The sequence below is a fragment of the Perca fluviatilis genome, chromosome 23 (genome assembly GCF_010015445.1).
Source record: "Perca fluviatilis chromosome 23, GENO_Pfluv_1.0, whole genome shotgun sequence".
NCBI classification, from domain to species: Eukaryota; Metazoa; Chordata; class Actinopteri; order Perciformes; family Percidae; genus Perca; species Perca fluviatilis.
Window position 1 is genome coordinate 17237567 of NC_053134.1, and position 24649 is coordinate 17262215.

At 43.6% G+C, this 24649-nt stretch overlaps 1 protein-coding gene across 3 annotated transcripts; it reads left to right on the top strand.

Moving 5' to 3' along the window:
• The first annotated feature begins 368 nt into the window (after positions 1-368).
• Positions 369-23302, top strand: kdm5a (lysine (K)-specific demethylase 5A). Of its 3 annotated transcripts, none has more exons than XM_039791148.1 (29): positions 369-1664; positions 2408-2485; positions 2988-3110; positions 3256-3426; positions 3891-4082; positions 5703-5781; positions 5900-5991; positions 6097-6264; positions 9936-10055; positions 10236-10394; positions 10717-10898; positions 11116-11278; positions 11379-11498; positions 11612-11806; positions 12030-12211; positions 12356-12480; positions 12564-12714; positions 12883-13003; positions 13242-13418; positions 13878-14056; positions 14231-14369; positions 14534-14713; positions 15259-15819; positions 15952-16110; positions 16651-16779; positions 16870-17017; positions 17228-17448; positions 17685-18161; positions 22271-23302. In XM_039791148.1, exons 1-29 carry the CDS (start codon positions 1518-1520, stop codon positions 22592-22594), a joined length of 5262 nt encoding a protein of 1753 aa, XP_039647082.1. In that variant the 5' UTR covers positions 369-1517; the 3' UTR covers positions 22595-23302. The 3 variants fall into 3 exon arrangements, with proteins under 3 accessions (XP_039647082.1, XP_039647083.1, XP_039647084.1); XM_039791149.1 differs by having other exon boundaries at positions 17228-17439; XM_039791150.1 differs by having other exon boundaries at positions 6106-6264.
• Positions 23303-24649: the final 1347 nt, after the last annotated feature.

A 24649-nucleotide genomic window follows, 5' to 3' on the forward strand; every position in this document is an offset into this window, starting at 1 on the left:
GAACATACTTGACCCGTCTTTGCAGCGAACTCCTGTATACATAATGCGTTATGGTGCTGTGGAACAAGTTAAAGTTAGAGAAAGTGTACATGAAGTAGTACAAAAAGGAGATATTTTCAAAGGTAGGCTACATAGTTGGTCAAACGTGGCGTCTAGATATGTAACAGGAGGGATTATTGCGACCACACCTTGGCGTTTGGTTGCAAAATGCATCCTTAATTACAACCTGAATGGCATTGTTTCCCCTTCATTTTACTGATTCGACACACAATAGCAGCCATTATTTGTTGTTTTTAGCACAAGTTGTTGCAAATTGATGTTTACAGGCAAAACACTGCCCTTTATACAACTCGGCCTCGAACTCGGAAGTAGTATAACGTTTCCGAGTGTTGTTGAAGGCACCATAACAGCTATCCAACCTTGCTAGTTGTAGCTAGCACGTTGGCTAATGCGGATACAATACATACAGACGACGTTAAATTATACGGAAAGGGACACCCTGTAAAACAAAGCAAAAGGATTATAGCCTCTTTTCTATGTGATTCCGATTAACCTACTAAAGCCATGACGGACTGTCCTGCTCAGCTGACTTTCTCAGCAAACATCAATGTTAGCTGCGCAATGAGTAGCGGTCGCTAAGCTGATTTTAGCCAACTAAATTAGCTGCATGCTAGTTTTCCATAGCCTCAATTGCTTCAATGAATGGGGGTTTACGCACGGAGTGAAGACATCAGTCAACAATGTACGCTTGGTAATAGCCTCCTCCTTGTTGTGGTCCAGCTTGGCTGGTATCAGGTGCTCAAAGAAGTGGACGTGAAGACTAGCTAGAGTTTTTATTGAAGCCGGACGAGCGAGCCTAATTACGTTAGCTAGCTAGCTAACTAATGAACATTAACGTTACCAGCTAGCCACAGGACCGTGGATAACTTTGTTGGAAATGCACCATCACGAAGAAATCATGCACTACCCAGGTACATAGACTTAGCAATAGCAATGATAGCTTGCGTAACGTTAACATAATATTACAACCAACATTGGAAGGATAAAGCCGGGGTGTTTTTGTTTACAAACTTCTTTTCAAATTATGTGATTGTCCCTGGCCCAAGTCTCCACTGCAGAGCTGTTTTTTGTGTGAAGTTTTCATCTGTGAGAGAAGGAATGATGGCGTTTCGGACTAACCCAGCCCTCCGTCCCAGGTAGAGGAGTGGTGGTGAAGACTCCCCGGCCTTGCTTGGCCCGCTGTTTACGGACGATGGGAAAACATTGATCATTAGCAGCTCGGTTGTTGTATTAATGCATTCACTTTCAAACCAGATTATGATACTCCATCGCGACTGGGATGCCCTGACGTTGAAGTAATTGGTTAGCTGGGCGATTTAAAGGATCACGATGGACACGGAGGAAGTTCCCCAAGACGACAATTATTGGAAATAGTCATGGACTGTTGAGCTCAACTCGGTGCATTTTTTTTTATCAGATATTATTTTTAAAGACTGTTTTACTGGCACCACACCAACATGTCTGCATTTGCTGAGTTCGTCCCACCTCCTGAATGCCCGGTTTTTGAGCCGAGTTGGGAGGATTTCTCGGATCCTTTAGGATTTATCAACAAGATCCGACCCATTGCAGAGAAAACGGGCATCTGCAAGATTCGACCCCCCGAGGTAAACTCACATATCATTTTAAACATTGGAACAAGCATTGGATTAAAGTCTGCGAGGATTCGCCTATTATGCTCCTACGTATGTAGTGGTGGTTTACCAGGGCCTGCGTGGATTTGTGCAACGGCATTACTAGTTGCCATTACTCTAATAGAGGTCAAATAAGGCTTAATTTCTTTGCACTCAACAGTACATATTTTGTACTTTGGTGACATTGGGTTTCCTTTGTTGTCCAGAAAAGTTTTGGAAAGGCGAAATGAATGTAACAGTTCCTGCTACAATTCCTTTGTTTTTGTTTTCTTCGTGGCTAGCTAAGTAACAGTACAGTGATTGTTACGTTAGCTGCGAAGATGCGACATTGGGCCACATGCAGGCCTGTCAGACTATAAACCCATATTTATGCTTTGTTACATGGACACAAGCATCCATTCGAGTACATTTTCTAGGACCGTTTAACTGTTGTGGCCAGCAATGCATTAACCTTTCAGAATAGACATAATTACATGTTGAAAATAATAGCTTCAAATTGGAAGCATTTATGCACCATTAGTGCTGTTATAAAATGGGCTCAAGTGCACTTTTCATACTGTGTTAAGTATTGTGTTATAAATAGTCATAACTTTATAAGCTCTGCCCATGTTCTTTATTAACACTGATTTCTTCTAAGTTGCAGACAGAGTTGCTTCTGTCATTTCCTCATTGTTGATATTGTTTTGGGAGTTAGATTCTATTTTCTTGTCTATCAGGATTGGCAGCCTCCGTTTGCTTGCGATGTACGCAACTTCCGCTTCACTCCTCGAGTACAAAGACTTAATGAACTGGAGGTAAGTTTGCCAAGAAAATGCATCACACCTTCATAAACGGAGTAAGGGTTTGTCTTAGGCATTGCTTCATGCTACTTGTCTGTGAAAAGCAATTTATAAATACATTTTGCTTGCTTGCTTACTTCACGAAGAACATGACTTCATGAAGCACTACATACTGTACGCTGCTTCAATGTGTGCTGCTAATGAACTGATCTATGCTACATACATACTTCTTAAATAGCAGCAGACTTTGTCTTCACATACAATACCTTCTGTCTTGCACCTGTTGAGATTTCGTTTTTTTTTCAAGCCTTCTACTTCTTTTTATGTCGTTTAACATATGTAAAACAAGGGCAGCAGGACAGCTCCAATATGGGAGTTCTAAGGTTTTCACAGTATGGTTGTGTATCAGAGTGCAGCCATTCAAACATAATTTTGCCTGAGGTGTTCTGTGTTCATAACAGCAGAACAGTGGGCTCCTGCATTCAGTGTCCTCTCTCTCTCTCTCCTGCCTGTCCAGGCCCTCACTCGGGTTAAGCTCAACTTTCTGGATCAAATCGCAAAGTTCTGGGAGCTGCAAGGATCTAAGACCAGATTTCCTCATGTGGAGAGAAAAGTTTTGGACCTCTATCATCTCAGCAAGGTAAAACGAGATCCATTTTTTTTAATGCACTGTTGGTTTTTGACTAATTATATAACATTGATTTTCAGCTGGTGTATGTTGATTTATTTTTTTTTTGTTCTTAATGTTAGTATAAATGCGCATATTGAACACCTGTGTGTTTCAGATTGTGTCCTCAGAGGGCGGCTTTGAGAACGTGTGTAAAGAGAAGAGGTGGTCCAAGGTGGCTAGCCGGATGGGCTTCCCAGCTGGGAAAGGCACCGGCTCACTGCTGCGCTCCCACTATGAGAGGATCCTTTATCCATATGAACTCTTCCAGTCTGGGGCCACGCTGACTGTGAGTGCTGCTCATTTAACATAGACAAACTAACACAGTTTGACCATGCTTCACACAGCTGCACAATCGAAGTCAGAAAACCGGTCCCTAATGGAAGCTCACCCACCAACATGTACAACACAGTGTCTACATGAATTATACAACCATGATTTATGCATACTCTTGCATACTGTTTTTCTATTTAGCACCATTGCACATGAGACATACAAAACACATTGTTGTGCAATAAATGTACATTTTGTGAGTGTTTACTTTTTATTCCCCATTGAGCTAAATTAGTTTTGGCTGTTCCCAGTGTCCCTCTCAAATTTAACTCTTGGATCGTTTTATACTATAATACATTAACCAAACTTGGCCTAACCAAATCAAACATGGTGCATCCAGCTTTTGGGCCTAATGTCACAGTAATAATAAAAGGTTTCCAAAACCTAATTTGTTTCCACTCTACCCCTTTCTCCAACCAGGGCATCCAGCGGCTATACGAGGAAGGGGATGATGTGGAAGAAGTGGATGAGGGAGTTGGTGAGGAGGCAGTGGAGGATGAGGAGCAAGATGAGGAGGATGAGGAGGATAAGGAGAAAGATTGGGAGGGCGATGCTATGCAGACCAAGGAGCGGCTTCTGCCTGAGAGACGCTCCAGGCGCCTTAAGTCTGAGGTAAACAGAGATTATTTGTAGTATTTGGAATGGCTAGGAGATTGGGACACACTACAAAACGTTGTCTTTTTGCCAAGCTGATCTCAAAAGTGTTTTATTAAAAAATTATAAAAGTTATATATAATTGTAAAATTAAACATTACTGTTGGGTCACAAATGCATCCTTTTTGTGCTCAGTATTCAATTTAAAGCATGGTTTATGCTTCTGCGTAAAATTGACGCCGTTGCTACGTATGTAGGTACGTGGAGACACAGACCTACGCCGGACCCTAAGCCATAGCCCGACATGCACCTCCCGAAAAATGTAACTACACGTCGCGGAGACGCACGTCGCTCAGCCGTGGCTTGGTAGCGTTGCATTTACCCCGACTCATTTGCTGGTTCTCCTTCTCCATAAACAACATGAAATCAAGGAGAGGGTTCACTTTTCCTGCTCCAGATTTCTGACCGTGGTCAGAAAGCACAGGGGAGAAACTTTGGTTCTCTCACTATGACTCTAGAGTCGGTACTCGCTCCGAAGATAATCACTGTCACTCTCTCACTCGCTCTACCACACACACACACACACACACACAGGCTCTGCTATTCTCTTAAAGAGATCGACGCACACAGCACTTACGTAGGCTACGGCGAAAGCTCTGCATGGAGCCTCTGCAGGACCATAAATCATGCTTAAGTCATTTTCAAAGAGTGTTGTTGTACAGCTCTGTGATATTATCGCATTAGTTTGTTTGCCCCCTTGATGCGGTTCGTTTAGGCAGTTTTGAATGCAGCAATCGCACTCGGATGCGCACCAAAAGCGGACCAAACAAGCATACCGAGACCTCCTTGATGAGGTGGTCTCGGTACGCTTTCAATCGATCCCTGGAGCGGTTCGTTTGTGGTGAGAACACGATGCGACCTCGAACCGCACCAATTGTCTACTCCGCAAGTCATACACAGGACCTTCTTCCTGCATTTACTTTCTTGCTCCCGCCCCAGACACTTCTGACCAATACGCGGAGTGAACGTTCTTGCGTGGTTTCTAATGACGCATTTTGGTTGCCTTGGATTCTATGTGTGAAACGAAACCGAACCCAGGGGAAATCGCTCCAAGTTTATAAACTCATCAACTGATGTGGAACAGAGCAAACAAACTATAGGTGTGAAAATGCCCTCAATCAATAATTATGACTCACTAGAAGTGTCTGGTGGTGTCTGTATCTGCAAGAGCCCCTGTCCTCTGTGTGTATTCTGTTTTCTTTTATTTTGGTGAGTGCAGAGATGTTTTTTGGCGTCAACAAAGAGCCTTTGCGCCCCATGTGGGTGGGCAACCCCCAGCCAATAACAGCGTGCAGGTTGTGCAGCCCGTTATAATTTCCAACCACCACTATGCCCCTTGTATCTCATATTGAGGCACATGTCTGACTGACACAGAGAGACGGGATGAAGCTCTGCATTCACTCATAATCCATCAGTGCGGTAACTTCCCGCGGAGGTGTGTGTGTGTGTGTTTATTTATTTATTTGTGTTTTAGAACATAACCGCCCTGCAACAATCTGAAAAGAAGAAGCTGTCTAACATTTGGCCGTTTAGCAGGATCACTCTGGTTCACAGACTGCTGTTGTTGTGTTTCTCTAGAGGGAAAACAAGGAGCCAAAAGGCCTAAAGATCTTTGGTACAAGTCCCAAGATGGTCGGCTTGGAGATTGTATCAGCTGGTAAGGGTCTTTTTTGGTTGACCTGTAATTTTTCACACGGCAGACACCGAGCAATAAATCGTCAGTGTTACTGTGAGAGTTTTTATTCTCATACCAGCACCTTTTCCCTTTCGCTTAGATGATGGATTCAACAGGAAGCAGCGTCACCTCAAAGCCCAGGCCTTTGCCATTAAAATGAGACCACGCAAGGAGACCCTGGAGGTCAACTTTGTGAGTGTCATTTCATTGTGTTTGGCATTTGCCTGCTGGTTGATGGTTTATTATATCTTGGAAAAAACCTGTGCGTGACCGTCCCTGTATTTTTCTGTGGTGTTGATCCCCCAGATCGACCTGTACCTCTGCCTGGTGTGTGGCCGGGGCGATGAGGAGGACCGGCTCCTGCTGTGTGACGGCTGTGACGACAGCTACCACACCTTCTGCCTGATCCCACCTCTACAAGACGTGCCCAAGGGGGACTGGCGCTGCCCTAAGTGTGTTGCTGAGGTAAGGCTTGAACGCTGTCTGGCCAATCAAAATTCTTAAAGAAAGAGGAAATATAAATAAGATGGATAATTTACACATGTGCAAATGAACACGCAAAAGTCAATTTAACAGTCGGACAACAATGAATGGAGGCCCTTTGTCTTTTCGTGGCATTGTCCTGATTTACGATTATATTAATCTAACAAATAGGGATGGGTCATGATTTTCGACTTTTCAAATACTACTTAAAGTATATGTAACTTTCAGTTTGTGTTGATTGTAGCGGCCGGTAGTGTTCTAGCGGTAGTGTTTTTACCACACTGCTGTCGTAAAGGTCTTTTCTTTACGCTGCTGTATTGCCCACTGTAGATTACTGAGTTAGCGTTACCGGGAGTTCGTATAGTCACGATGATTGTTTTGCTCAGATGGAAAATCATTCATTAAAAATACAAGGCTCCAGACTAACTTTTTTCACTAGGAGCATAGTGGCTCCCAACTGAAAATTTTAGGGGCGCAACCAGAAAATTTAGGGGCACACACCGTAAATCAACATGCTAACCAAATATTCACATTTCTACAAATTTCCACTGTATTACTAATAAACACTTTGATAATAGAAATTACAATGTGCTGTTTCAAATTTAGTTTCACATTTTATTGTGCACTTTTGAAGATGCAACATAAAAGGTAAACTGACAGCACCATTGCTGTCATGACAGTAAAAATATTTAAAAAAAAATATACCAGCTCTAGTCTCCAGTTTACAATTACAATGAATTCAACTTAAAATTAAAAATGCATTGTTTAGGCTACTAAACAAAAATAAAAAATAAAACCCCTCCCTCTCTCCTCCCAAACCCATCCTTACAACCTTGAGTTGAATAATTATTCATTTCTTACTCACTGTAACTTGTATTCTTTATTTTTTTATTCTTGTGTTTGTATATTATTCTTTTTTATTTTCATCATGACCGTTTTTAACTGCTCTTTACTAGGGTTGGGTATCGTTTTTTTTTTTTTCGATTCCGGTGCTAAATCGATACTTTTAAAACGGTGCCGGTGCCTGAACCGGTACTTTTCAATAAAGTTTAAAAAAAAAAAGAAGAAAAAAAATAAGGGTAGTATACAACAGTCAGTGACTTGTTTAAAGATTTAATAATAATGTAATAACTATAACAATAACTTATTTCACCAGTAAATTGCTGTTGAACCCCAGATGGGAAAAGGGTATTTTACAATTACTGTGAATGCACCACGAGGCTACCTGTTTTAAGTGAATGCACCGTCTGTGTTGTTTAATTCCGACAACGGCAGCTGCAAGTGAACGTCTGTGTTGTTTAATTCCGACCATATAAACATACTGTATATCTATGAATTGCGACAACGGCAACTGCTGCTGCGCTGCAGAGCAGACTGTTACATCCCGCTGTTGAAGTCCTCCACAGTGAAATACAGTCACACTTTACACTGTTTAACGTTAGCTGTCAGCATTTTACCGGTGTTTAATCCAGCTGCTAGCTAAAGGTAGGCTAACGTTACATGCTGTCAGGTGTAGTGTAAAGTCAAGCACCGAAATGAGGCACCGAAAATTTCGTTCTTATTCGGTCTCGTTACTACCGTTTACGTCGGCACCGGTTCCCTATTGGCACCGAGTTTCGGTACCCAACCCTACTCTTTACGGTTTCATGTAAAACACTTTGAATTGCCTTGTTGCTGAAAGGTGCTGTAGAAATCAAGCTGCCTTGCCTTACAGCCTCAGCCTGTCAGTCAGTACCCAGGGCAGATAAACCACAGTTGTGCCTGCTTGTCAGGAAGTGTACATCAACAGCATCGCGACTGCTTTCGCCTCGCCGTTAATATCCTATCGCAGCAAACGCTGTCTGCGTGAAGTTTTGAACAACTGTAACCACACTTGCATCCACTTTGTCGGCATTTCCGTGACTAACTAAGTAGTTTGCTCTGTCCGCACCTCTGCGGTGTGTGTGTGTGTGTGTGTGTGTGTGTGTGTGTGTGTGTGTGTGTGTGTGTGTGTGTGTCCGTGAGCGCGCGCACGCCGGAGCTCCGCTCTCTGTTATATGCAGAGAGGACAGATAAGCTTGCGCTTACGAGCTCTCGGGTACCGAAATTTCCATGTTTAATGTGTAAAAAAAGGGGGCAAATTTACTGGTCGCACATGTGCGACTTGATGTAAAATTCAGGGGCACACGTTCAAATTTTGGTCACAAATTGCGACCATTTGGATGTATTGTGAGCTAAACCGGGTAACGTTATCACTGTCACTGTGTCCCGAGCCAAAGCATTAAGAGACTGTTGTAGCAACCAACCTAGTAATAACTTACATAGTGCATTTCATGTACAGGGGGACAAGGGAAGAGAAAATAGGCCGACACAGGCAGACTAAAAGGAATATAAAGGCCACGCTAAATGGAAAGGGGACATCATTTAATGTCGGCTACTGGTGTACAACCACATTGCACATTGTAAAGTTATTTTATGAATGAAATAGACATATTACATACCTGAGGGATGTTTTTTGAATCATTTACGATCCCATAATTGTCTCCATCTGTTGAAAGCCCGACCGAGATTGACTCGGTTTTGCCCGTTGTCTTTCACTTTCCCTTTTAGCTTTTAGTTGTTCATTTAATTTCCTTCTTTTCTGTGATGGCCCTGCTCCAGTATCAGCCATAACTACAGCAAATTAAATAAAAATACAATTAGGCCTCTATAAAGAAATCTCCTGCTATCTTGTGCTCTGTAGCGCCGTCTACCTGCCGTAAATCATTCTGTGACTTAGATGGAAAAATCTGACCCGGGCAGAGGCATTAATAAAAACTATATAAAAATAGCGTTCTTTTCACTGTTAGTCTCGTTTGCTGTTACAGGTCATTTATGATCATCAGATGGAACATTACACAGTTTCAGAAACGTGTAAAAGTTACATATAGTCACTTTAAATTATAAAAATTCGAATAGCTTAAGCCACTATCGTCTTGTGTTTAAGGATAGCCTTTCCCTTGTTTTTGCGCAGGTAAAACGTGTGTACCACGTTCAGTTCGGTTCTTTTCCGCGCGGGGGCAGTATAGCCTTTGCTAGCGTGCTGTGAAATGGGCTAGATGCTTCTGTACAAACAGGAGAAACGTGCAACGACGATGACAGCTGTCAATCAGTTCTGTGTGGAACTTCAAAAAAAGAAAAGGAAATGAGGTGCTGTGGTGGAAATAAAGCCGACGCAACCACCATGGTTTATGTGTTGAAGCTTGAATCTGTCGTTTATAGCGAGGCCGAGAGTCCCAATACAGGTGATCAGTGTTGGGAACGTTCAAAATCATGAATGGGTCTCTCTCTCTCACATTTCCTTTTGCATATACAGAAATACATATTTTGATTTAAAAATCTTTTTATTAGTGTGTGTGTGTGTGTGTGTGTGTGTGTGTGTGTGTGTGTGTGTGTGTGTGTGTGTATATAAATATCAGTTGTTGCTCTTACGTTAATCTTACATTATTACAGAAACGTGATGACTGACAATCCTCTTCGAAGAATGGCCAAATAGTTTCTAGTGAATTTGGAATAGTATTTACTAACAAATGATAAGAGTTATTATTAATTCCCTTATCGTTCTGTTACATATTTAACCCTCTGATGCAAATTTGTATTATTTTAATAAAAGTGTGGTCCATCTTCCCTCACAGGAGTGCAGTAAGCCCAGGGAGGCATTTGGCTTCGAGCAGGCGGTGAGGGAGTACAGTCTCCAGAGCTTTGGAGAAATGGCTGACCACTTCAAGTCTGACTATTTCAACATGCCTGTTCATGTATGTAAGATCCTTTTTAGTGAGCTCAAATATGTGTACTGTTACACAGGTGTCCTTCCATCATCTGGCTTTCACACTGCTTTCGTTCTGCTTTAACAATTCGAGGTTACATGTGTTGCTCACAGGCTTGTCCCTGTTGAGAGGCAGGGGATTTCATTATTTCCGCCTTGCGCCCTCCAGATGGTCCCCACAGAGTTGGTGGAGAAAGAGTTCTGGCGCCTGGTCAGCAGCATCGAGGAGGATGTCATCGTAGAGTACGGAGCAGACATTAGCTCCAAGGAGGTGGGCAGCGGGTTTCCTGTCAGGGACGGTAAAAGGAGGCTACTGGGAGATGAAGAGGTGAGAAGATTACTTTGTATTATCATAAACTCTTCCAGTGTTGACTTGGTTTTAATTTTTTCACATCTTGTCTTAGAGTATGGCTTTTAGACTCCGAGCAGTTCCATTATTTTCTTAGACTTTCTATTAGAGTTTTATAACCAGTAGAGGACTCATGATGGGGATTCCCCTATGTTCTGTAGACATCACCTGGGTCATTTTATCCATCAGACTTCCATCTAAGAGATCCACTAAAAGCTTTTTTTCTCCTTGACAAGGGTTAAGTAAAAACATGTCATTTGCCCTGAAGTGAAAGAAAGCACTTTGTTTGCTCTTCTATTAGGAGTATGCCAACTCAGGCTGGAACCTGAATAACATGCCCGTGCTGGAGCAGTCGGTGCTCACCCACATCAATGTGGACATCTCGGGTATGAAGGTGCCCTGGCTCTATGTGGGCATGTGTTTCTCTTCATTCTGCTGGCACATCGAGGACCACTGGAGTTACTCCATCAACTTCCTGCACTGGTGAGACTGAAAAAAATGTCCGCACAAGACTTAATTTCAATTCTGACATATGAATGTTGGTGGAAATGGAAATTACACTATTTAAAGCAAAGAATACTGCTGAGATTTGAAAATCCTTATAGAAACTAACCTTATTTAATTCCACTTGTGTGTCGCTCTGGGAAAAAAAACATGAGTATGTAAGTATCTTTAATGTTCATTTATTCCTCTTCTCCAGGGGTGAACCGAAGACTTGGTACGGCGTGCCGGCCTCTGCAGCAGAGAAGCTGGAGGCCGTTATGAAAAAGTTGGCTCCAGAGCTGTTTGACTCCCAACCTGACCTCCTCCATCAACTGGTCACCATCATGAATCCCAATGTCCTCATGGAGCATGGTGTCCCTGTATGTAGTCTTAGCCTTTAATGGGGTTGGATGATTAGATATTAGTCATGTTGTTCATGTTGATTATAAGTGACGTGTATGTGTGTATTTGCCCCCTCAGGTGTACAGGACCAATCAGTGTGCAGGGGAGTTTGTGGTGACCTTCCCCAGGGCCTATCACAGCGGCTTCAACCAGGGCTACAACTTCGCAGAGGCTGTTAACTTCTGCACTGCTGACTGGGTGAGGGGAAAGCAAATACTTCTTGCATTTAAAAAAAAAAAGAATAATAACAACTTTAAATTTTTTGGGGGGTTGAATGTGCAGTTTTATTTTTAACGCATGCCCTTCCCTAGTTACCTATGGGTCGTCAGTGTGTGGCCCATTACCGACGCCTTCACCGCTACTGCGTCTTCTCCCACGAGGAGCTGCTGTGCAAGATGGCTGCTGACCCAGAGAGTCTTGACGTGGAGCTAGCTGCTGCCGTCTTCAAGGAAATGGGAGAAATGATGGAGGAGGAGACAAAACTCAGACAGGCTGTCCAAGAAATGGTAAATGTCTTCTTCTTTGTTTTGCTCAACTTATGCATGTAGAAGGCGTTTGTGATTGGCATTTACCTGGCTTTGAACCTGTGCCTGACTCTGTAGTTTCACACAGCTGTTAACAGCCTCAACTTGTGCTTATTTTGTGTCCCTTTCAAATGGCAAGCTTAATATTGTTATAATAGGTTGTTTAGCGACGGCATCATCCGTTCTCTCTCTTCCTTATCTGCAGGGGGTGCTGTCCTCAGAGCAGGAGGTTTTTGAACTTCTACCTGACGATGAGCGCCAGTGTCACAAGTGCAAGACAACCTGTTTCCTGTCTGCACTGACCTGTTCCTGCAGCCCTGACCGACTGGTCTGTTTGACCCATGCAGCAGATCTCTGTGACTGTCCACTCGGCAGCAAGTGTCTTCGGTAAGAGACCTGTTGTTTTTAGTCCAGTACTAAACACAACCACGTACAGCACGTGGTCAAGAAATCTAATTTGTTATGGCCTCGACATTTACTTGAACACATAACACCATATTCTCAAGTAGCTATCCGCACAATATATTTCAGGTATCGCTATGATCTGGAGGAGTTTCCGTCCATGCTGTATGGGGTCAAGACACGGGCTCAGTCTTATGACACGTGGGCAAAGAGGGTCACAGAGGCTTTGGCTGCCGACCAGAAAAACAAGAAAGGTTTTATACTTAGATACTACTGCAAGATATGTACATGTTGCACATCTCTTTGTGCTATTGCATGATCGTTTTGTGTCTCATAGATCTTATTGAGCTCAAGGTTTTGCTGGAGGATGCAGAGGACAGGAAGTATCCGGAGAAAGCTTTGTTCCGTCGCCTGAGGGAGATGGTCAAAGAGGCGGAGACGTGCTCCTCCGTGGCTCAGCTGCTGCTCAGCCGCAAACAGCGGCACAGGTCAGTGGACGTGGATGCACGAAGCCTTAATGTAATCCAACAGAAAAGCAATTTACTGCTGACCTGAAAGCATGTACGGAAAGAAAACTCCATTTGCAAGTCAGTACTGTATCTGCTCAGGTTCAAACGTGAACTGAACCGTCGCTCTTTTCCCCTTTACGTCTGCAGCAGCCGTCTGCGTTCGGAGAGCAGTCGTAACCGTACCAAACTGACAGTGGATGAGCTCAAGGCCTTTGTGGATCAGCTGTATAGGCTGCCCTGCATCATCAGCCAAGCACGACAAGTCAAAGTGAGTCCTCTCTATGCCTTTGTGCTTGCCCCATGGCTTACCCCCATGTATCAATGAAATACAGTTCACACCTTAATTCCTTTTTTTTTAATTTTTTTTTTTATCTCTTCCCTCTTTTCCCTATTCCTCCTATAAACCCTCTTCTTTCACCATCCATACTATTCAATACCTGCTAAAACTTCTACCTCACTTTTCATTCCTTTCCTTCACTCCTATTGTGTCTGTCACCTCCCTCCAGGAGTTACTGGAGAATGTGGAGGACTTCCACGAGCGAGCCCAGGTGGCACTGTCAGACGAGACGCCTGATTCCTCCAAGCTGCAGGCACTGCTGGACCTGGGCAGTGGCCTGGATGTAGAGCTGCCAGAGCTGCCCCGACTGAAACAGGAGCTCCAGCAGGCCCGCTGGCTTGATGAGGTGGGCTCCTACAACACCCACAAACTAGCGCTGCACGATACGAGGAGAATATGCAATTTGCGATCATGTTGTTTGAATATTGCGAGAACGATATTACTTGCGAAAAATAAAAAGGTATTAAAGTGTACTCAGTTCTGCATTTCTGCTGCTTTCAGTATTCTACTAACATAAAACAAATTGTTTGTTGAATTTATAAAGGCACCCACCCTAATCCCGAACCTTAACATTTTTTTACTGATATTTTCTTTCAATACACACAAATCTCTGGTTCTTTCTTGATATGTCACAGCCTTTCGTGATGTGTTTATAACGCCAGTTGATATCGCGATGGCGATTAAAAAAGCGATAGTGCTTTAGTGAAACAATTGTGCAGCCCTACCACAACCTGTTTGTGGTCTCTGAAAGAGTTGTTGTTATTTTTGGCCTCATGTAACACGTGCCGTTGTCCTCGTATCCCAGGTGCGTGTCACCCTGGCCGAGCCTCACCGCGTCACCCTGGAGCTGATGAAGCGGTTGATAGACTCTGGGGTGGGCCTGGCTCCCCACCACGCTGTGGAGAAGGCCATGGCCGAGCTGCAAGAGATCCTCACTGTCTCGGAGAGATGGGAGGATAAGGCCCGCGCCTGCCTACAGGCCAAGTAAGGTTGCACAGTTACAAACGCATACAGACACATTCATGGTGACTTTTGTGCTGTTCGCCATTTAACTAACCATATTAGAGACCTCAACTGCTGCTACTTACAGAAATTTAGTTAATTTTAGTTGAGTCATACTTGATCATCCCATGCCCGTCTGTCCTTTGATAACCCAAGGCCTCGACACAGCATGGTTACCTTGGAGAGCATTGTGCTGGAAGCTAGGAACATCCCAGCATACCTACCTAATATTTTGGCCCTCCGAGAGGCCCTACAGAAGGCCAAGGAGTGGACATCTAAGGTGGAAGCCATTCAGGTACTGTCTGTGTAAACTACATCCTTTAGAAGCCCTTTTAACCCTTATTTAAAGCCATGTGTCCTCTTTAGGATCGTTGATTGAGACTTAACCGGTATCTCATTGCTCTGAAAAAGGCATTGGCAAAACATGTCTCTCTTCTCCTGTGTACCCACCTCACACAGAGTGGCAGTAGCTACGCTTACCTGGAGCAGCTGGAGAGCCTGCTGGCCAGGGGTCGCTCCATCCCTGTCCGGCTTGATCCACTGGCCCAGGTGGACTCTCAGGTGGCTGCAGCTCGAGCCTGGAGGGAGAGGACTGGTCGCACCTTCCTCAAAAAGAACTCCACATACACACTACTCCAGGTGGGCCACTATGAAAAAAAGTTGATTTGATGCTTGCCTCTCAGATGTATGAATCATAAGATTTTAGTCAAGACTGCATATATCATGCGCTGCAAAAATTAATCGATTAGTTGTCAACTATTAAATTAATCTCCAAATATTTTGATTATTGATTAATCAGAGTCATTTTATTTTCTCCAACTTCCTATAAGTGAATATTTTCTAGTTTCTTCACTCCTCTATGGCAGTAAACTGAATATATATACAAAATAAGACATTTGAGGACGTCATCTTGGGCTTTGGAAAACACTGATCGACTTTTTTCACCATTTTTGGAGATTTTATAGACCAAACTAATCGATTAATCGAGAAAATAATTGACCGATAAATCAACAATAAAAATAATCATTAGTTGCACCCCTGTATCATGCTGTGTTTGGGCACTTAAAGGCGAATAAGTGCTGTGGAGATGTAACAATATGGTTTGGGGAGTATGTCTTGTCTCCTCTAAGAATTCATTTTATTTTTAATATTTTGTTGCTATTCTTGTGCGCTTCTGCTGTTAGGTCCTCAGTCCTCGCGTGGACATCGGGGTCTACGGCAACAGCAAGAGCAAGAGGAAACGCGTCAAGGAGCTCTTGGAGAAGGAGAGAGGAGGCTTTGACCCTGACGCCCTGAGCGACCTGGAGGAGAGCCTCGAAGAGGTGCGAGACCCTTCCACCGTCGTAGCAGCCTTCAAATCCAAAGAGCAGAAAGAAGTGGAGGCCATCCACTCACTCCGGGCTGCCAATTTAGCCAAGATGGCCATGGCAGACCGCATCGAGGAGGTCAAGTTCTGCCTGTGTCGAAAGACGGCCAGCGGCTTCATGTTGCAGTGCGAGCTTTGTAAGGACTGGTTCCACGGCGCTTGCGTGCCTCTGCCTAAGACGGGCTCTCAGAAGAAAGCGGGTGTGGGTTGGCAGAGCAATAGCAAAGACTCCAAATTCCTGTGTCCGTTGTGTCAGCGGTCGAGGAGGCCGAGATTAGAGACCATCCTGTCGCTGTTGGTGTCGCTGCAGAAGCTGCCGGTGCGTCTTCCAGAAGGAGAAGCCCTCCAGTGTTTGACAGAGAGGGCAATGAGCTGGCAGGTATGCATGGAATTACTCATACTAACTCAGTTTACAACCATCATCTGCTTTATTTTGAACACTTCATTCCCACTGTTTGCTTTTGTTCCCTACCAAATGCCCATCCTCACACTGGTCTGACTGTCCCACCAGGACCGTGCGCGTCAATCTCTGGCCACGGAGGAGCTGTCCTCAGCCCTGGCAAAGCTGTCTGTGCTGAGCCAGCGCATGGTGGAGCAGGCTGCTAGGGAGAAAACTGAGAAGATCATCAACGCCGAGCTGCAGAAAGCTGCCGCCAACCCGGACTTGCAGGTACTTGTACATGTCATCTTAAATGATTTTACATTACATTAGTCTCATTTCTGTTCTAATACAGTAACATCAGTGAGACTCTAGGAATCCTGTTTTGCAGATTGTAATTATTGTGGTTTCCTGTTGGGGCTTTGGCTGTAAAAATGGAGTGCACCAGAAGAGGGCACTAATGTGTAATTATGAAAAAGACCCCAAAACTGGATTGACGTTTTTAAAATGTGAAAAAATGCAGGGAATTACAGGTGGCAGATGACTGATTTCTCATAGATGTAATAAACCTACAGAACCGTTATCTTATTTTTACATGTTATTTAATTACGCCTTTTGAATGTGTCTAGCAAAGCATTTGGCTTTTTTTTTTATTTAGCATCATACTGTAAAGGAAAACAGAGGCATCTATGCTTTTTGTATTTTGCTCTTGTGAACCTGACACACCATGTCAGGCATTGTGTGACTGGGGGGAAAAAAGGACTACATACACAGACCATGAAAACGTACTTTCATCTGATTTGTGGCTTGTGTGTTTCTGCCCTTCCTCAGGGCCACATCCAGACTTTTCAGCAGTCAGGTTTCAGCAGAGCCGCATCCCCTCGCCAGTCCGTAGACTACGATGACGAGGAGACCGACTCAGACGAGGACATCAGGGAGACCTACGGTTATGACATGAAGGTATGTGAGGCAAGTGATGCTGTTCAAGCCGCCTATAAGCAAGCAGGACTTTTTTGTGATTCTTCCCTGTTGGTGTCTGCTTTGTTCCAGGACCCAGGCGAGGTGAAGCCCTACCTGTTCTGTGATGAGGAGATTCCTGTTAAGTCTGAAGAGGTGGTCAGTCACATGTGGCCGGCTGCCACGCCCTCCTTCTGCGCCGAACACGCCTACTCATCAGCTTCCAAGTCCTGTGTGCAAAGTGAGGCCACATTCACTTACTACGACTTACTTCTGTTGCTTTGAGTCTGCCTACCCATCATCATCCCGTGTTGTTTTCATGCAGAAATGATTCAAGGACAGCTTTAATTTTTGAACACTTTTTTAATACACATTTTAATTCGTTTGTGTCTCTGAGTTCCTCTGAAATACGGGCCTTCATCATCTCACACTCAAAATATTTACATTTCAGACATGGGAACGCCCAGAAAGCAGCCCAGGAAGACCCCTCTGGTACCTCGCAGCCTGGAGCCGCCAGTGCTCGAGCTGTCCCCGCAGGCTAAGGCCCAGCTGGAGGAGCTGATGATGCTGGGAGACCTGCTGGAGGTGTCCCTGGATGAGACCCAGCACATCTGGAGGATCCTACAGGCCACGCACCCCCCCTCTGAGGAAAGATTCCTGCAGGTAATGGAGGTAGGGAGGTCATCCATTATGCAACCTGATTGCGCAGCTGGACCCCATAGCAAATGCGGTGTAGTGACTAAACATTGGGTTTGGGTTTGAATAAATTACTCTGGTTGCTTCCAATGAAGAGTTTTGTGAATTGATGCATCGATACAGGTCAAATTAGGGGAAAACATGCCTGCAATAACTACAGAATTAGAATGGAAATAGTCATTCTCTTCTCGTCTTTCCTTCCTTCTCTACAGCCCGACGACTCTCTGATGGAGAAGCCTCTGAAACTCAAGCTGAAAGATTCAGAGAAGAAGCGGAAACGGAAGTTGGAAAGAGCCGAGCACCACCACATGCTGATGGCTGCCGCCGCCGCCGCCGGAGGGGCTTCAGTAATGGGCGAAATGCGACCAGCCAAATCCAAAGAGCTTAAAAGGGTGGGTCTGGAACTGGGTCTTGGGGGCAAACCCAAGAAGAAGAAACTCAAGCTCAACCTCGACAAGAACCGGGAGATGAAGCAGCTGGCCAAGCGGTTAGCCAAGGAGGAGAAGGAAAGGAAGAGAAAGGAGAAGGCAGTGGCCAAGGCAGAGGCCATCAGGGATGGGCTGGAGAAGAGGAAGGAGAAGAAGATTCTTGACATTCCTTCCAAGTATGACTGGTCCGGTGCTGAAGACTCCAACGACGAGAATGCTGTGTGCGCGGCCAAGAATTGCCAGAGACCCTGTAAAGATAAGGTGAGGACATTGACCTCTTTCAGCTCTTCAGCTACAGTTTAGCAATTAACAGAGGCCAAAGGCCACCATGTGACTGTGCACCTTTTCAAAACTTATATATAACTTGTATATGTTTTAAATATTTTTTGAATATTCATTTAAAGCCATGTTTTAACTACGAATATGGACTAAATTAATGTGATAATTATCTCAGCATTATCTAATATTGACATATTGAAATTGTTACGTTATTCCAAACCACAGTGTAAAATGTTCCTAACTTATGTCCCATGGAGTCAATAACTGCTGCAACTAATTATAAGTTACATATTTGAGTATCCTCCCAATTATTTTTCCGTTGTTTGGTCTATAAAATGTCAGAAAAGAGTGAAAAATGCCTATCACCGTTTCCCAAAGCCCATGGTGACGTCTCCAAATTTTCTGTTTTGTGCTAATGGCGCTTTTCCATTACATGGTACCTGCTCTACTCGCCACGACTCTACTCGCCTTTTTTGGTTTTCCATTACGAAAAAAAGTACCTGGTACCTGCTACAGATACTTTTTTTTTTAGTACCACCTCAGTCGAGGTTCCAAGCGAGCTGAGGCGAGCCGAAAAGGTGATGTGAAAACCTGCAGGCTGCTGACTGGTCGGAAAGAATCGTCACTGATCACTGCATTGCTAGCGAGAGACGGCATTTTTAAATAGTTTAGCCAGCGGTGTTTTTTTGCTGCCGGAGGCTCCACGCAGAGCTTTCTCCGTAGCATACAAGTGGCCTGATGTTTATACTTGTGCGCTGGTGTGTGCATGTGTGATGTGGGGAGCTGGTGAGCGAGGGAGAAGTGAGAGAGTGACGGTGATTATCTCCGCAGCGAGTAGCGACTCTAGAGTCATATATATGTGAGAGAAACAAAGTGTCTGCCCTGTTCTTTCTGACCACGGTGGGAAATCTGGAGCAGTAAACGTTAACTATCTCTTTGATATTATGTTGTTTACGGAGACGGAGAACCAGGAAATGAGTCGGGGAAAAACAACGCTACTAAGCCACGCCCACGGCAGTCGCTATGACGACCAGTCACGCTGAGGCGGTAATAATATAAAACAGAGAAAAATAACAAATCCTTCCCTTTTGAGAAGCTGGAATCAGATTTTCTTTGGCATATTTGCCAATTTGATTTGATTTTGATTTGAACGACTAATCGATTAATTTACTAAGTTTCATCTATATTGTAATTTTCAAAATATTTCTCTTATAATATTTAAACATATTTAGTCTTGCAGTCATTCACATTTATACTTGACAATTGTGAACTACAGATTGTCAATACGAGAAACTTGCACACGGGGCTGGACTTGAATTTTCACACAGCCCCTTGTATTGAAATTTGGATATTAAATTGGCCTGTAATAGGTTGAGATGTCTTACATCTGGGAGATCAAAATGCAACAATTAAATGTGTTTCCACACAAATTCACTTTATGTGAAGAGGCTTAAAATACTGTAATTAGAAGCTGTGAATAGATAGCATTTCTTCTTTTTCTAGTATGTTACGTTACTACGTCTTCCATTTTCTGTATCTTTTCTGTCATACAAATTTCCATTAAGTTGTGAGCAGAATAGCAGCCTCTTCAATAATCATTCTGCATTGTGAAAAGCCCTCAAGTGCATACTGAGCCAATGAAAACAGACATGATGCCGTGTTAAAATGTAGCTGTGCTTGGACTGTGCCACGCTGCTGGAGGACCATGATGTTGACCTGGCCTGTTAGATCATTCTTGACCCTCTGTAGTAACATCCCCACCACACTGAGAGAGGCAGTAAATTCTGGTTGATACTTTCATCACAGGTGACGCAGGTTTTTTTGTTTGTGGAGTTAATAATGAACACTTTTAAAAATGAATATCATGGAACTTTAAAGAATATCAACAGCTGAAAACCGCACTGGAACATCTTAAAGAGAGTTACACATAACGTATTAACAGGACACACCGATGTGGTTCTTTTCGGAGACAGCACTGATGGACCAAGACTGTCCACCAAGTTAACCAGTGGCCAGTCTCCTTCCCCTGTGTGTCCACAGGGCAGCCAATCAGAGGCGAGGAAATGTTTTTTATTTTTTATTTTTTTTTATTCTACAATAAGTCAGTACTGTACTCGACGGTACTGTAGTGGTGTGTGAAACACAAACTCATCTACAGTTAATCAGTGTTTGGCTGTGGTTATGTCAAAGATCCTTTATACTAACGATGGCGCATTTCAAGCAGCGCCAATGGAATCAAACGGTACACACTTCCTGTCTCCTAAAGGGGCGTGACCTCGTTTGAACGTGTAGTGAACGTTGTGTGGATGGATGAAAAGTTAAATGTAAAAAATGTATTATTATGTTGTTTTGCTAACGTTAGATACTGTATTTACACAGCTAAAAGACGTATTTAGCATCACGGAGATTAGTTTTGTGAGGGCGTTCATGAACGTTGACGTTAGGGCTGGGCAATATGGAGAAAATCAAATATCACAATATTTTTCACCAAATACCTCGATATCGATACCGCAACGATATTGTAGTGTTGACTATTTTTGCTTTCACAAAATATTTACACAATGAGAGTTTTGATAAATAATCATCAATAATGTGGATATAATGACGAAGTGGGTAAAGGCAAATAATAGAACAGTTAAAACAGAAAATGACGTAACTTTACTGTAATGCAGCCTTTAAAACCAGGAAAAGACACCACTTATGCCATATTACGATATCCAAAATCTAAGACGATATCTAATATCATATCACGATATTGATATAATATCGATATATTGCCCAGCTCTAGCTGATTTTAGCTTCTCTGTGTTGCCAGATTTTGCGACAGTTTGGTCCTGAGACAGAAACAGGTCTCAAACAAATTTTCTCCTGATGTGTCCGCCTGAAAAATGCCATTTTAGTGTCAGAATGTTCTGGAGATATGTGGCAAAAGAATCTCTCATAATCTTTGTTCACGTTCACTTCTCCCGTTGGAATCAATACACTCAGGACCTGCCCGCTAGTCTCCTGAATAGGCGTGGCCGTGGCGGAGCCCACGTGACACAGAAACGGGAAACTACTCCAAGTTGGGGCGTCTCGGTTCTAAACCGTCTCTGCTTACGTTTGGCTCTTTCCTCCAGTACATTAGATCAATCAAACTGACTTGCAACTTAAACGTGTGTTGTTAAATATTACTCGCAATAGGCTTGGGCTGGTGTCAAAAAATTTTAAAACCGGTTTGATATCAAGCCAAACACCAGACCGGACCGGTATACAGAATTTTACCACTAGGTGTGGCACTAGGTGGCGAGCAGTTTTATTTCAGACAGCAGCAGAAAGCTGTGCTTTAACTTCAGAATCCTCTGGGAAACCAAATGCTACTCTACAACTTGATCAATAAAAGTGCTAAGATACTGAAAAGCTACTGCCCAACACTGCTTGCAATACAAGTTGGATTTAGTGCCGTGATGCCTCTAGCCTGGGTAAACCCTGACGAACTTCCGGCAAATTTGAGATTTTCTCTGCAAGTCAGTCTGGCAAAGAGCCCATTCAAACCCATTTCCAATGTCCCCCAAAATCGAGGCACCAATCACAACCGTTGAGGCGGGCTTTACGCGACGACGATAGTGCAGCGACGGCGAGCAGCTTTTTGATTACATTCAACATGACAGCTACCGAAGCGCAGCGTCCCGGATCGTTGGTCTGATTGGTTGAAGGACTATCCAATTGCACCCAGAGGCATTTGAGCGGCGTCCGTTGGTGACGCCCCTTTGGAAATGAGCTGTCAATGAACCTTTCCCAGACCTACTCTCAGTTCCAACTGAGAAGGGTCTGGTGTCAACCAGGCTATGATGCCTCGGCACAGGCTGCTAATGTAGGCTACTTTTTTATATGCCAGAAGGTGTCATAGAGACAAATTCGGGTTCAGCCACTTAGCATAAAGTCAAACCAGTTTAGCCTCGTCCACTAGTCCGGAACAGTAACACGGGAAATTGACACAGGCTAACTAACGTGTTTTTGTTTTTTCAAAAAAATGTCGTAATGTTTCCTTTGTCTCTGTGAATCCTTATTCCTCACTCACACGTTTGCATTGGCCTGTTTGTGTATTCCAGGTGGACTGGGTGCAGTGCGACGGCGGTTGCGACGAGTGGTTCCACCAGGTGTGCGTGGGCGTGTCGTGCGAAATGGCCGAGAACGAAGACTACATCTGCGTGGACTGCTCCCGGAAGGCTGCCGGGGCGAGCGGCGGAGCCGTGACTGTGGAGGAGGTGGCAGAGGAGAGCGTCGTAGTGCTGTCGACATCGATGTGCAGCGTGCAGAGTCTGCCATCATCGTCTGTCGTGGCCTCGTGGTCTCACCCGTCCTCCGTCTCTCATCTAAACCCAGCAGCTTCACATCATCATCAGCATCAGCAAGAGCCTCAGCAGGGCAGTTAGCGCTTACAAAAAACAGCCTAGGACTGAGTTTGAATGCTGTACCTCACACAATGAACACAAAACCTAGCATTCAGGCTAGTGTTTCAACCTCTCAAGCTGTAAGACTGTACAGTATGTGAGGGGGAAAAAATAGCCCTTTTATGAATAAGCTTGGAAGAAAAGGGACAAACCAGGCGCCTTTCTGTAACTGCTTGGATTATAGAGCACAAGAAAGAAGAAGAGAAGAGTCCTACTGTCACCATGTGGCTTCAGCAATGACATGTTCTCTCTCCGAGCGCTAAGATCTGTTGAAAAGGTTGTTAGTACACACACACACAATACATAAGTCTTCCCACAGCAGTTTTAGGTCTAAAAAAACATCCACCAGCTACTTCTGGGCTTTCTCCTGAACACTAACACATCTTTGGTATACTTACTTTCAATCAAACAAACACCCACTTGCTCCAGCTGTTGTATTCGGTGAAAACAGGCAAATAATGTGTCCCCAGTCGTGTTTTACTGGACATCCTGAATCCCTCCCCTCTGCCCTCTGCCTGGCCCTTCAGACAGTAACATCTCAATATGTAGGACTCCAGACTAGAAAACACAAATGGTTGTAATGTAGTGGAATTATTTATAATGTACATACTTTTAAGCATTTAAACAAATGGATTGTGGCTTTTTGTTTTGTTTTCTCACCTTTAATAAACAATTCCTAGTCAAATGATTGATAATTGTGTTGTCTCTTTTCCTTTAATATTCCATATACAAACATAATAAAAAAAAAAACATCTCGCAAACAAATCTAAGCAAAAATTAAATGTTTAAAGTGCGATCTTTTTTTTTTTTATGGATATATCAAAATAAAAATAAAGCAGGCTAAATGTGGTGGAATTTATGCTATTGAGACAGTGGTATCCCAATCTCATTCAGGTCAGTGTTGAACATAACCTCATAACCTTTTCCAGACAGAGGAGCAGTTTAACTCTGGGTTTCCATAGATGACCGAAGACGTAACAGCTGTACAATAACACGGCGCTGTCTCCTCCTGCTGAGGAGCAAGTAAACAAATAACACATTCTGTCTTTGCTGAGGCATTTGGGTTAAACGTACAACGTGTTTACAGCGCCCGCAATATCATTGTTTACATTGAAGGTTCAGCTAAACTTAACACCTCCAGCACAAGTTGAAATACACCTTCAGGAAGACAGGAACTTGAGAGAGTTGGGGACGGCAGAACACGGTAGCACATTGTGGTTAAACATTACTGCCTGCCTTAATTTTCTCCTTAATTGGGATTCCATTGAAAGCTCCTGTCTTTTTCCTTATCAGTAAATCAATAAAATCTAGCTTTTGTGTCCTTTAGATGGCTAAAATGTCAGGATGATTGGTGGGTGGAATTCTGAAAGGCCCAGCAGTGACTTATGGCCATGTCATCGAGAGGTTGATTTGTGGTTGTAAGTTAATCTTCACATTTCCTGTGTTACTCATTAAGCTCAATTAGAGGAGAGGTGTGTTGGCATGTTGTGGAGCTCTGGTATGAAGATTAGAAGGTTGAATTCCATGTTACATGTGTTTTTCTCCTTAGTTATAGGCACTGTGTAAAAAATACATTTTGTGTCTAACAGAATGACTGGTGACCTTGTTTTTTCATTCCACTTATTTCTTATTTAGAAATGGATATCTAAATGTGTAGAGACCTGACTGTTTGCAAAAGAGAGGAGGATTGTGGGTGGGGGGCTGGGGGTGTCCAAACTGAGCTCGGCAGCTTTTGCCTCTGTCTGAGTCGCTGACCTCTGTCCCTGTGCTGACTGCAGGGTTAGAAATATGTGATCACAAGGGGCTGCAAGACATCAACTTAATTACTGGTAATGGAACATAATTGATTGCATAATGTGTTCTGTCGTGTCATGCTATAATTACATCTTCATCACCCGCTGTTTGTTGTGTTCCTGCCTGAGAGTGGAATTTATGACCGAAACTGTAGTTTTGGCCTTATATAATAATGCTCACTTCATAGCAAACTATAGCACTGCTTACATGGCAACATGTAATGCAGACATGAGCTTCTTCCAT

Coding starts and splice junctions, on each gene's coding strand:
- kdm5a (XM_039791148.1), top strand. CDS start 1,518: ATGTCTGCATTTGCTGAGTTCGTCCCACCTCCTGAATGCCCGGTTTTT. Junction 11,807..12,029: donor GACAGGCTGTCCAAGAAATG/GTAAATGTCTTC, acceptor CCTTATCTGCAG/GGGGTGCTGTCCTCAGAGCA. Junction 14,370..14,533: donor CTAAGGTGGAAGCCATTCAG/GTACTGTCTGTG, acceptor CACCTCACACAG/AGTGGCAGTAGCTACGCTTA.